General features: G+C 34.1%; 1 protein-coding gene across 6 annotated transcripts in view; it reads right to left on the bottom strand.

The window, feature by feature from the left end:
- Positions 1 to 14822, bottom strand: part of FOXJ3 (forkhead box J3) — a 126470-nt gene that overhangs the window by 22655 nt on the left and 88993 nt on the right. For 5 of the 6 annotated variants that reach the window (XM_072974650.1, XM_006215838.4, XM_072974651.1 and 2 more), the window contains exon 6: positions 9362 to 9463. The exons of the other annotated variant lie outside the window; for it this stretch is intronic. In XM_072974650.1, coding sequence (XP_072830751.1) covers positions 9362 to 9463 — 102 coding nt within the window. The remainder of the gene's footprint in view (positions 1 to 9361; positions 9464 to 14822) is intronic. 6 annotated transcript variants of the gene reach the window in all.

Below are 14822 nucleotides of genomic sequence, written 5' to 3'. Positions count from 1 at the left end.
ACCGTGAAGCTATCAGACTCACTGTGGTGGATATAAGTTCCCCAAATGTCTATTTTTTGATTAGAAGTTCAAATTTTATCATTGGCAAGAGATATTGTCCTCTAAACTGGAATTTGACACAACATTGTAAAATGACTACAACTCAATAAAAAAGTTAAAAAAATAAAATAAAAATTTAAAAAAAGCAAAATGCAAAATATCTAGAAAATAAATATAGATCATGGGAGCAACAAAAAAAAAAAAAAAGAGAGAGAGAGAGATATTGTTAACTCTTTTCCTTGAAGTGAGAGGCTTACTTTGCTCATTTCCAAGAAAATACCTGCCAAATACCCAAATCTGAATAAATAGTGTCAATTATCTTTCAAGTAAAATCAATGATTCATTAACAAAACAGCTAGTTCAACATCCAATTCACAAAATCACACAAATGCTTCTTCTTGAAGCAACCACTGTACTTCAGTACACAGTGTGTTTTGTGCATACTTTACATTTCATCACACAGAATCTTAAAAAGATGTATACTCAAGGTCACAATTTAAAAAAAAAAAAACTGTGTTTCCTGCATTGCCAAGGATATCCTTAAGTAAAACTAGTACTTTTTTTTTAATCTGAAGGGTGTGTGGCAGTGAAGAATACTACCGTACAGTTAGGTATCACTGCCTTGAATTATGCTAACATTTACATATTATTTCTTTTGCTGCACACAAAAAAAGACAAGGCAAGTAGTATTTTAGTATAATCATGAAAATAGTTTTAACCTCACAGAATCTCAAGAAGAGCCTTGGTTACTCAGGTGCCCACAGACCACAAAGCCACTGATACAGAACATTACCCAGCACACCAGAAGGTCCACTCATAAACTCCCAATCATCATTCACCAGTCAGTCATTATCCACCCGCAGGTAACCACTACACAGACGCCTACCATTGGTTTTCCTATTTTCAAAGTAAGTATAAATAGAATCATACAATGTATATATTTTCTGTTCTTTTGCAGTAAATTTAGCTAAAGGATTACACAAAGCTTTGTTTTCTACTACATTAATATTGGCTCTTAATCTTTACTATGTCATCCCATTTTTTAAAATTTATTCTTTTTCATCCAATTGAAAATTTTGTTTTATCACATATTTATGTCTTAGATTCATCTGAAATTGATTTTTGTGAATGGAAAATCTGATTTTTCTATTGATTCACACCATTTGCTGCAGACATCATTGAACTCTATTCCCTAAGTTTGTTTATTCTTATGCCAATACCACATTTTCAATTATTCTAGGTTTATTCTTGTTACTTGGAAGTATAAATCCTCTAGCTTTTCTATTTTTCTTCAACTACTTTTTACCATTTGGGGTCTCATTAACATTTTTAAAATCAGCTAGTCATTTCCTACTATCTCACCTCCCCACAAAAAAGAATTGTGGAATTTTGATTGGGATATTAAATCTGTAAATCAACTTAGGAAAAACTGACTTCTTTACAATAATCTTTCTCTATGAAAATTATATATCTACTTACTTATATTCCCTTTATTTTCTCTCAGTAATTTTTTATACTTTTATGTGTAGAGTTCACCTTTTATTTAATCCTAGCAATAAGCATGCCTTGGAGATATTATGGGTTTGGTTCCAGACCACCACAATAAAGCAAGCATAGAAATAAGGGGAGTCACAATAATTTTATTTCCCAGTGCATATAAAAGTTACACTTACACTATACTGCAGTCTATTAAGTATGCTATAGCATTATACCTAAGAAAACAATGTACATACTACAATTTTAAAATACTTTATTGCTAAAAAATGCTAACCATCATCTGACAACACAGGGTTGCTACAAACCTTCAATTTGTAAAAAGTGCATTATCTGGGTAGCACAATACAGTGAAACACAATAAAACAAGGTATTTCTACATTTGATGTTTTTGGATGCTAACCTAAGGTTTATCTCTTAAATTTTGTTTTCTGTCTGGTATGGCTAGTACACAAAAAAAACAACTAACTTCTAAAACCCAACACTGATCTACTATTAAGACCTTGGTAAATTCACCTATTAACCCTAAGAGTTTATCTGTAGATTCTTTTGAATTTTCCATATAAATAATAATGTCATCTGTGAATGACAGCTTTACTTCTGCTTCTCCAAACTAAACTATTTCTGTTTTCATAACTTTCATTTCTCCTCTCCCTGCCTGAACACTACTGTCATACATTTTACTTCTGTATGTTATAAACCCACAATGCATTTTTCTTATTTTTGCTTTAAACAGTTATCTTTAAAACAGATTTAAACTTTTTAAAAAAGCTATATATTTACCCACATAGCTATCATTTCTGGTGTCCTTAATCCCTTTGTGTAGATCCCGATTTCCATCAGGAACTTCAATTACACATATATTAGGTTGCTTAAAGTTGTCCCCACAGCTCACTAATGCTCTTATGTTCTTACACTCTTTGTGCGTTTTACTTTGGATAGCTTTCGTGGCTATATATTCAAGGTCACTAATTTTTTTCCCTCTTATTTACCTAATCTGCTGTTAATCCCATCCAGTTTATTTTTCAACTCAAAACATTACAATTTTTATCCCCAAGGAGTTCGATTTGGATTTTTTAATATCTTCCATGTGTCTATACACATGTTCAACCTGAACTTCCATAAAATAGTTACAATAACTGTCCTCTCCCCACCCCCACTTTACTGAGATATAATCGACATATAAAACTGTGTAAGTTTAAGGTATACAATGTGTTCGTCTGACACATTTACATTTACAAAATCATTACCATTATAGCACTAGCTAACACCTCCATCATGTCACATAATTATCATTTCTTTCTGTGGTGAGAACATTTAAAATCTGCTTTCTTAGCAACTTTCCTGTATATAATACAGGGTTGCAAAATCATGTATGTAACCACCATAGTATACATCAGATTCCCCAAACTTGATCATCTTTTAACTGAAAATTCCCTTTGACCAACATCTCCCCATTTCCCCCACCCACTAGGCCCTCAAGAACCATCATTCTATTCTGTATCTGTGAGTCTGGCTAAGATTCAACATATAAACCACTATATATAAAAATAGATAAAAAACAAATTTCTTCTGTATAGCACAGGGAACTGTATTCAATATCTGGTAATAACCTTTAATGAAAAAGAATATGAATATATGCATGACTGAGACATTATGCTGTACACCAGAAACTGATATGCTCACTGTAACTGACTATACTTCAATTAAAAAAACAAATTCAACATGTAAATGATATCATACAGTATTTGTCTTTCTCTGCCTGACTTATTTCACTTAGTATAATGCTCTTAAGGTACATCTAATTTTGTCATAAATGGCAGGATTTCTTTCTCATGGCTGAATATTTTATTGTGTATAAATATACCACATCTTCTTTATCCATTCATCTGTTGATGGACACTTAGGTTGTTTCCATATATTGACTCATGACAACTGTTCTAAATGTCCTTTTCTACTAGTCCTGCAGCGTTGTCATTTCTGGGTCAGTCTGACTGACTGACTTTCTCCCCATTATGGGTTGTTTTTTTTTTTTTTACTACATCTTCGATTGCTTGGTAATTTTTCACTGGATGCCAGACTATTGTGAATTCACATTATTAAGAGCTAGATTTTTACATTCCTATGTTTGTGAGCTTTATTCTGGGACACAGTTAAATTATTTGACAACAAGAATGAAGTACTGATACATGCCATAACTTGGATGAAGGTTGAAAATGTGTTCAGTGGAAGAAGTTGGACATAAAAGGTCATATACTATGTGATTCCATTCACACGAAATGTCCAGAATAGATAAATTCAGAGAGTTAGAACATAAATTAATGATTACCAGGGGATAGATGAATACTTATGAGTATGGAATTTTCTTTTTGGGGTAATGAAAATGTTCTGGAATTAGATGGTGGTTAATGGTTGCACAATCTTTTGAATATACCAAAAGCCACTAAATTTTTCAACTTTGAAGAGGTGAATTTTATTGTCTCTGAACTGTATGTGAAAAAAATTTAAACTGAATTTTTAAAATCTTATTAATAAGCTTTTGCACAGCAAAGGAAATCATAAACAAAACAAAAAGACAACCTATGGGTTGGGAGAAAATATTTGCAAATGACACGACTAACAAGGGTTTAATTTCCAGAATATACAAACAGCTCATACAACTCAAAAAAAAAAAATAAAAATAAAAAAATGGGGAGAAGATCTAAATACAGATGGCTGAAAGGCACATAAAAAGATGCTCAATATCACTAATTATCAGAGAAATGTAAATCAAAACTACAATGAAATATCACCTCACACTGGTCAGAATGGCTATCATTAAAAGTCCACAAACAATAAATGCTGGAGAGAACATGGAGAAGTGGGAACCCTCCTACTCTGTTGGTGGAAATGTAATTTTATGAAGCCACTATGAAAAACATCATGGAGATTCCTTTAAAAACTAAAAAAAGAGTTACCATATGATACAGCAATCCCACTCCTGGGCATATATTCAGAGAAAACTAATTCAAAAAGATACATGCACTCCAATGTTCATAGCAGCACTATTTACAATACCCAAGACTTGGAAGCAACCTAAATGTCCATCAACAGATGACTGGATAAAGAAGATGTGGTATATATACACATAATGGAATACTACAAAGCCATAAAAAAGAATGGCATGCCATTTGCAGCAACATGGATAGACCTAGAGATTATTATACTAAGTGAAATAAGTCAAAGGCAAATATCTTATCACTTATATATGGAATCTAAAAAGTGACACAAATAAACTTACTTACAAAACAGAAACAGATTCACAGACATAGAAAACAAATTTATGGTTACCAAAGGGGAAGGGGGGGCAGGTGTTGGAGGAGGGATAAATTAGGAGTTTGAGATTAGCAGATACAAACTACGATATATAAAATAGATAAACAACAAAGTCCTACTGTATAGCGCAAGGAACTATATTCAGTATCTTGTAATAATCTGTAACAAAAAAGAATATGAAAAAGAATATATATACATATGTATAACTGAATCACTATGCTGTACCAGAAACTAACACAACATTGTAAATGAACTGTATCTCATTAAAGTTTCATTATGTTATACCCATACAATGGAATATTATTTGGCAATAAAAGGAAGGAATGAACTACTGACACATTCTCTAGCATTGATAAACCCTGAAAAATTTACAGCAAGTGAAAGAAGTCAGTGACAAAAGGAAACATATTATACAACTTCATCTATATGAAAAGTCCAGATTAGACAAATTTACAGAAACAGAAAGTAGACTAGGAGTTGCCAGGGCCTGGGGAGAGGGTAGAATGTTAATGGTGATGACTGCTAATGAGTATGGGTTTTTGTTGGAGTAGTGATTAAATATTCTAAAACTGACTGTGATCACGGTTGCACAACTCTGTGAACATACTAAATATTGACTTACACATTTTCAATGAGTGAACTTTATAGTATGTGAATTATATCTTAATAAGTCTATCTAAAAAAGAAAAAAAATCTTATTACTTGAAAATAGTTTGATCCTTTGGGGTTTTCCTTTTAAGGTGCATCGGTTGAACCAGATCAGCATTGAAGACTAGGGCCAATTTTGTCCCACTACTGAGGCAAAAGCCTGAGTATTTTAACTAATGGCCTGTGAATTAGGAAGTATCTCACTCTGGTGGGAACAGTTACTATGCCAGGCCCTATGAGTCTCAGTGACTGTCCATACCAATATTTTCAGGTGTTTCTTTCCCCAGTATCAACAGCTTCCTTACTTATGGCACTGACAAGTACCTGTTGAAGGCTCAAGGGAACCTTCTGTATAACTGGAATTCTTTCTCTGTGCAGCGTTCTCTTTTTTGAAATGCTGTCCTGTGAGCTCCAGTCACCTTGGATCCCATGATCCCTTAGCTCAACATCCTCAACTCAAGGAAATATATCTGTACCCTGGAAACTGTCTCCAAGTAGTAAGCTAGGAGAACTGTAGGGCTCACTTTGTTCACCATTTCTCAGGGATAACTGTTTGGCCCAATCTCTTAAAAAAGCATTGTTTCATATACTTTATTTTATTTTAGGTAGCATATTAAATCTTGACTCTTATTCCACCTTGGATGGAAACAGAAATAAAATTATCAGCTTTATTAATCTTTTACAAAGAACCAAATTTTTGTTTGCTGACTTTCACTACTGTACACGTGTCTTCTATTTCACTGACTTCTCTTATTTTATTACTTCCTTCTTCAGATTTATTTTGCTCTTCTTTTTCCAGATGCTTAAATTAATATTCAATCTTTATTCTATTCTAGTACATGCTTTTAAGGCTAATACCTTAACTGTATTCCATTGGCTTTATTTCATATGTCTGTTTTTCGTCAATTCAAAGTATTTTCTAATTTCTATTATAACTCTTCCTTGATCCTGGGTTCTTTATAACTATATTGCTTAATTGGCAAACTTTGGGGAATTTTCTCATTACCTCTTTACTATTATTTCTAACTTTAATTCCACTGCATTTGAAAATATATTGTACAATGTTGGTTTCCAGAATTTGATGAGAATTACTTTATAGTCTAACACAAATCAGTATCACATAATTCTCAGGGTAGGTCCCAGTAATCTGGGTTTTAACAGGGCCTTCTAGTTATTCTTAAATAAGCTGAAGTATTAACAATCACTGCCCTAGATTTTAGCACATGCCCTTGACTTAGTACTTTTACCACTTCCCATACAATGCAAAGACATTAACTGCATATATTTCCTCTTGTCTTACACTAGTATTGTCATGTATTTTAACTTCCACAGTATTTTAGACTCCAAAGCATTGTGTAATAATAGCACTGCTATTGCTTTAGTCACTCAATACATATTTTTATTTATTGACATACATAATCTTTTGGTGTTCTTCATCCTTTCCTGTACAGGATAATTTTCTTTCTTAAATTAACCCCCTTTAATTCTTTTAATACTGGTATACTAGTTACATTCTCTCAGATTGTTTTTGTAAAATCCTATTTACTTAACCTTTTTTCATATAAATCCTAATTTTAGAATTCTGGATTGGCAGGTATTTTCTTTCCGCACCATAAAAATTTCATTCTAGTGGTGTCTGGTTTTTATCATTTCTATTCAGAAGTGAGTGCATTCCTTTGAAGTTGTCTTTTTCCCTATCTTCCAGTTCACTGATTCACTCTTCTGATATGTCTAATCTACTGTTAAACCATCTACTGAATTCCTACTTTCAGTTATTACATTTTTCAGTTCTCTTGGTTCTTCCATACAGATTCCAACTCTGATAAATTTTCTATAATTCATCTATTTTCTTTAACATATTAGTCACAGTTACTTAAAAATCAGTATCTAGATCAGTTGTGGATATGTTTATACTACGTCTTTTTCTCTCCCCAAACTTGGTGTTTATTTATTTGGTTCTGTTTCTTGGAATGTCTGAACATTTTGACTAAAAGTGGGACCTTACTTATAAAAACTTGCAAAAGCTCAGGATAGGTTATTTTCCAGAAACAATTTAGTTTTCTTTTGCCAAGTATAAGAATATTAGCATACCACCCTAATAACAATTTGAAACTGGTATATTTTGATTTGCTCTTACTCATAAGTCTAAAGTATCGATCTGAAAACCTGGGGTATTTACCATCACTCCCTCCTCCTCAAAGAACTACAATTTTTGCCCCACCCTCATCCCCCGTGAGACTACTGAATTCTGGCTATGAAAAAATCTAACTGATTTGTCTATATTTGAGCCCAAGTACACATAGGTTAGGAGTTAGCAAATGCCTGAAGTGGATATCACTTGCAAAAAATTGAGCACACTTCTGAGATTCCTCAGCATCTTGTTCCTCAAGCTCTGGTTTTCAAACTCCAGTTTTTACCTCCCAAGCTTAATGAACTGCTCTAGGTTGCAGCTTTCTGCTCAGCCTCTATACCATGCACTGAAAGCTAGGAAATATCCCGAGGCAAAATTTGTAGTTTATCCACTGTGGTTCCCTTTTTTCTGGGATCTTCACCCCTGAAGTCCTGCTTATCTTTTATCCTATGCCTCTCTTCTCTTTTATTGGTGGGTAGGGGTCGGGGAGTAACTTTATACAGATAGGAAGAAGGGTTAATCTGATACTAGCTATTTTATCATATCTGGAAGCAGAAAACCAAAAACTCCAGCTCCTTTATTTAGTCATGAAGTCCCAGCATTACCATTTCTTAATCATTTCCTAATAGCTACAACCATCTATTTTTAGGCCTCAGTATTTCCTACCTGGACTACTGCAAAGAGCAGAATTGGATACTTCTGATTCCAACCCATCAGTTACACCAGGAATTCTCAACCCTAGTTGGGTACCATTAGAGATGGTTTTTAAAAGTACAGATTTCTGGGCCCTCCCCACCCACAAGGATACAGTAACTGATTTGGTAGGCCTGCAGAGGAATCCGGGAATTACTACCACCACCAAACACACATACACTAACAGCCCCACCAATCTCCTAGGTGATTCTCATGGAATCATACCACAGATTACTATTTGGGAAAAACTATTACTCTAGCTTGTTTCCCATCTAAATAGGAAATCTGATTAGTCACTATGATTATAATCTGTCTTCTGTTTATTCATTACCTTTCTACAAATAAAAAGATCCTATATATACTATATTAGCACAATTGAGTATGTATATGTGTTTGTGTTTATGTGTGTATACAAGATAACAGAGGAATGAGAGAGAGATAAAGCAGGAGCAAGTAAAAGTAAGGGAAAGGGGGGAAAGGGTAAAAGCAACACAGGCAGTCTGAGTACAAGTGTGAGAGATTTACGGCTTCAGGGTGCTCATCATGGTCTTGTAAGGCAGGAAATAGATTCATAATACTGAGTTACTTCATGAACCTCCCAGTGCCTTTTTAAAAGGGGTTTTGAGATATGAGATTAAGAAATTACCTGGTAAAGAAGAGATTATTTGTATCCCCCTAGGTATTTAATGAGTTGGCACAAAGTTTTGACCCTTGTTGCTTCAAAAAAAAAAATTTGTAGCAGACTACCACATGCTATTTCTGGGGTATGTACCTAGACTTGAATATCATGAAACAGGTTGACCACCATTCCAATGCTTTATTGAATAAGAATCTTCCAACTTTTCCAGAGAACTCTTTATTTTCTTCTAACTTGTGTAAAACTCAAAGCACTGTGGATTTACCTTTCAAGCTGCCATGTATGGTTTGGCCAAATTTACACCATCTTTAAACTCAACCACATAGAAATCTATTGTTAATATAAAAGCAAATTAAATGTATTAGTCAATGACATTTCAAAAGTGTTCAAAAAAATGGAATTACTTTGTTAGTCACAGTGTTGATTGCCAGAGTTGGAGAGGCACTTCCAGAAATAATACACTCCATTCCCAAAGAATCTGAATCTATGCTATATGGAGTTGAGGCCTAAAATACAAGAACAAAATAAATAATTAGCTCATAAAACCAGCAACTTTAACACAATTTGAAGTTATTTAATCAAGTTCTCCAACATCCAGTTTTGTGCTTTGCTTCTGAAAATGAACTTAAATTGTTACTGAAATCTCTTCTATATTTTAATATGCTACTGATCTGATGATGATTACAAACTCCACTGGTATGGCTACTCCTTACCAACTCTTTTTAGTGGTTGTGGGATAGATTTACAAAAATTAGAAATAAATGTCTGTAGTAGAGACTGCTAGTGGTCCCCTAATATCCACTCTCCACTCTTCTCCCTTTGGTAATAGATCTCTGTAGTCATCAACTCATGGCTGCCCAGCTTAAGATCACCTTTTCCAGCCTCATTTGCAGCCAGTTGTGGCCATGTGACTAAGGTGTGACAAATGGAATTGTGAACAACACATGCAACTTCTGGGTCATGTCTCTGAAAGGAACTAGCTTGCCCTCCATTCTCTCTCCCTCTTATTGCAGGCTGGGACACAGATGTGGTGGTGGTGATCTTGCTTAACCAGAAAGCTGAGGGTTAATATCTGGGGAAAACTGGAAAGATAAGATTAGAAAGAAACATCTAAGTGACTGTGGAATAGAGCTGGTTATCCATCAGATCCACCTATCAGCTTGGAGTTTTACCTAAGAGAAATAAATCTCTCTGGTTTAAGTCTCTCAAGTGTAGTTTTATTTTTCTTCCTCTGTCTATTAATGCAACTGAACAATATCCTGAATAACACAACTTCATATACATCATTTACAGAGCTAACATGAGTGTCAAAAATCAATATAGGTTTTCTACATTTAGAATTCCTGAATACAGATTGTGACAATTCCTTTCTCTCTCTCAAGAGAAAGAGTGATTTCACTGAAATGCATTTCTGGTATTAATTTCTTTATCATTTAATCTCTCAGCACGAATTTCTTTCATCAGATAATCCACGAGGGTAGGGAACAGGCATCTTGAAAAAAGCAAGACAAGGGTCACTCCTGGAAGATAGAATCTAGCACTTACATGCTGGATACACATTGAGAGTGACGTGAAAATGGAAAAGGTCTTCAGAAATACAAATGAAAGAACTACAAAGACAACACTGTCTATGCCCCAGCTATGGTGCCAGCCAACTTAGCTACACCTAAATTAACAAAGATTAATTTAGAGAGCTTCAAACCTCATGTTCCTCTAACTCAACTCGGTCATCTCAATCCAGACTACTGGTTCACTATTTAATTCTCACTACTCTCCACTAGTAAGAAGAGGCAAGCCTGTGCTATGTGATTTCATTCAAATTATTCCCATTTTATGCTCTTTTTCTCACCTATAAAATGATTATGTCACTTCCTTTAGAGGTTTGTTAAGAGTATTGAGATAATTTATGTAAAGCACTTAGCACAGTACCTGAAATGCACAGTAAGTGCTAGCTGCTATGATGACTATTAAAATATATCTACTACTGATGCTAAGGATCTGCTGATAGGAATATTCAACAGTGATTAATGGAAAAGGGGACAACTTTGGTTTGAGGCACTGTAGTCCCACAAGGCCAGATTCATAGCTTTAGCTACCATAAATTAGAGAGTAAATTTTAAACAATCTTTTAATTAGATACTCTTCATGGATACTTAAATCCGGTTCAATCAAGAGAATAAAGGACATTCTCATCACATGCTTTGATATGCTCAACAGTATAGTACATATTTTTATTTGTAGGTACACTGATTCTATGTTATTAACAGACAAGTAGCCTGATTAGTAAAGCTGATTTAATTTGGGATCTAGGTATCCCAAAATGTATTTGGATAACTATTACTATTGCAGCCAAAATCCAAATTGTGGACAAATAAAAGTATCAATGGATCTAATCTAGGTGGAACTAGTCAGTTTGTGAAAGATCCTTTCTGGAGGTTTCTCATACCTCCCTTGTCAAAATCCTAACCAATCAAGTCCCACTTCCAGAATGGTAGTGTGGTATCTACACTTCTGCTGATAACAATGACTAATTGTTTGGGGGGTGGGGAGGGAACAGGGGTAACAACCAGCTAAGGTTTCCAAAGAGCAAAAAAACAGGGGGATTGTGGAAAGAAGTCAAACATGGAGAGACCAAACTCAATTTCCTGTTTTGTTGTAGTTTTGCCCCAAGGTCAGGCAGTAAATGTGGAATATGAACAGCTAAAGTTGTCTTTCTGTCAGGATGAACTAGGGAAAAGAGCCCAGGTAAACACAACCAGCTACCAAAGAGAGAAGGCAATCTCATAGGGTATACAGCCAAAAGATATCCATCCCCTAACACTGTATACAAAATAAACCACAAAAGTCACAAACTGACCCCTGAATCATGTGTATGCAAATTAGAATATAACAGAGGCTTAAAGAATCAAACTAAAATAGAAACCACTGTCCACAGAAATTGAGAGAGAACTTACAATTTGAATCGAACATGGTTAACTGCCAGCTAAAACAAAAATATCAGTATTTTACAGAAGATTGTAACAGAACCCAGAGTCTATATAACATTCATAATGTCCAGGATATAAACCAAAATTACATGACACACAAGTAACAGGAAAATGAAAACCATTTGCAAGAGAAAAGACAATCTACAGAAGCCCCACCACAAGAAGACTAAGATGTTGGAATTATGAGAGAGGATTTTAAAGTAGCTATTATAATTAGGCTCAATGAGATAAAGGGGAAAAATCTGAATGAAAAAAAAAATAATGGAAATCTCAGTGGAGAAATAAAAAATATCAAAACAGAACAAAAATTTACAAATGAAAAGTATCTGAATTTTAGAAGCCAATGGATGGGATTAATAGTAGAATGGAGATCAAACAGGAAAGAATCAGTGAACTCTAAGGTAGATCAACAGAAATTATCCAATCTAAAAAATAAAAAGAAAAATGATTTAAAAAAAAAAAAACAAGAAAAAAACCAGCCTCAGAAAGCTATGGGATAATCTCAAAAGGTCTAACATATATAATTATAGTTCCAGAAAGACAGAAAAGAAAGAAAATGGTAGAAAAAATATGGAAGAAATAATGACTAAAAGCTTTGGAAATTTACTAAGAAGACAAATTTACAGAACCAAGCTCAGTAAATCCCAATCAGGATAAATTCAAGGGGAAAAAAAATCATACTTGGATATATCATAATTGAACTATTGAAAAATAAAGGAAGAAAGCAGCCAGAGAAAAATGACATCACATACAGAAGAACATTGATTGGAAAATAACTGGATTTCTCAAAAAAATGATAGTCATTAGATAGTGAACATCTTTGAAGTACAAAAAGAAAAAAATTTTCAATACAGACTGTGTATCTTATGAATATATTCTTTAGAAATGAACATTTTCAGAGAAACAAAAACTAAGGGAATTTGTTGCCAGGAGATCTGCAACATAAGAAAGTTCATTAGGCTGAAGGGAAATTACAGCACAGGGAAATCCGGATCTTGACGAATGAATTTAAGTTTGAGAAATAGTAAAGATCTAGGTAAATAAAAAAGACCACTGCTTTCCTCTTAGGTTTTAAAAATCACGTATAATTATTTAAGGCAAAACTTATAGAACTATCTTGCAAGATTATCAATACTGGCAGATGTAATATGTATTACAACTACGAGGAATGGTGAGAAAAGGGGCAAAGAAAAGTGTCACCTATCATTACAAAAAAAAAAAAAAAAAAGGCTGTTGAGGCCATCAAGCCAAGAGCCACTGCAGTCTCTGGACTGTGCACCATGAGGGGATTTAGGATGGAGAAAAGGAAGATGTTGGCCCTAGTTACACTGCATATCAAAGGAATGATTTCAATGAGCCCAGACTCTTGCATCTTGCCCATAAAAAGAGAAGCACTAAATTCATTAACTTGAGATGTCTCGTTTTCTTTAATTAACAATCATCTTTTGATGTTCCAACCACCTGGTTTTTGTTGCAAAAACTCCTGTATATCCTGGCTTCTCCCTTAACTCTTCAGAGCAGTCCCTCAGAGCTATCTGAGAGGCTGCCTTCTGGGCTTAAGCCCTCAGCAAGTCCACCAAATAAAACTATAATTCTCAGCTTCTGGGTTGTGCATTCTTTTCAGTTGACATTACAAAGAAAGAAAATTATAAATCTATATCCCTCATGAACACAGTGGCAAAAATCCTTAAGATATTAGCAAAATGAACTCAATAATATGTTAAAGGGATAATATATCATGACTCAGTAGGGTTTATCCAAGGAATACAAGATTTAACGTTCCAAATGCAATCAATATAATTCAACATGGGAACAGAATAAAGAAGCAAAGCCATATAATCACTTCAATAGGTACAGAAAAAGCATTTGATGAAATTCTACACCCATTCATGATAAAAACTCGTACCAAACTGGGCTTACTAGAGAACTTTCTCAACCTGGTAAATGGCATCTACAAAAGCTCTACAGTTTATGTCACACTTAGGGGTGAAACACTGAACACTTTCCCCCTAAGAATGGAAATTAAGTTAGGATGCCCACTTTTACCACTTCTAGTCAATACTGTATTGGAGAGTCTGGTCACTGCAGTAAGTTTCTAGGAAGTGATGGGGAAGAGGAGTGGAAGGCACAGAAAAATTATCTATTTGCAGATGACATAATTGTTTATAAAGAAAATCCGAAGGTATCTTCAAAAAGTACTAGAACTAACAAGATTGTAGGATAAAAGGTTAATATACAAAAATTAATTACATTTTTATTACTAGCAGCAATTGGCAAGTGGATTTTAAAATATATAGCATTGAGAAACAAATATTCAGAATTAAATCTAACTGGAAAGATCCAAGTCCTCTATACTGAAAATTAAAAGAACATTCCTAAAAGAAATTAAAGACATAATGAATAGAAAGATACTACACTTTCATGGCTTGGAAAAAAAATTAATACTGTTAAGATGTCAATTCTCCCCAGGCTGGTTTGCCTGGGGATAAAGAATTAAGGGAAACACAAGTTACAAAGGGGCATGAGGAAACTTTTGGGCATGACAGAAATGTTCAGTGTCAACTAGTAATAATTTCAAATGTCAAAAATCCTTAAATTGTAAACTTCAAACATTCAAATAAATGTACATACGTGATCTCTCAAAGTGTTGTAAAAAACAAAAAACTAAATCCAATCCATTCATCAAAATGACCCCTTATGAAACACTTCCTGATCTACAACTAACTGGAGAGCATTTCTCCCTCTTTAAAACTCTTAGGAAATTCCATTGCTACATATCTTTTGGAGGCAAAATGTAGTGCCTCCCATGTAACATACACTCAGTACATGTTTGTCCAATTGAAATAAATGTTTTTTCAGTTCCCTGAGTTCTAAGAGT

Source organism: Vicugna pacos, chromosome 13 (genome assembly GCF_048564905.1).
Source record: "Vicugna pacos chromosome 13, VicPac4, whole genome shotgun sequence".
In the NCBI taxonomy this organism is placed as follows: domain Eukaryota; kingdom Metazoa; phylum Chordata; class Mammalia; order Artiodactyla; family Camelidae; genus Vicugna; species Vicugna pacos.
The sequence above is the reverse complement of the archived record's forward strand: the minus strand, read 5'-3'. Positions and strand labels throughout refer to the sequence as shown.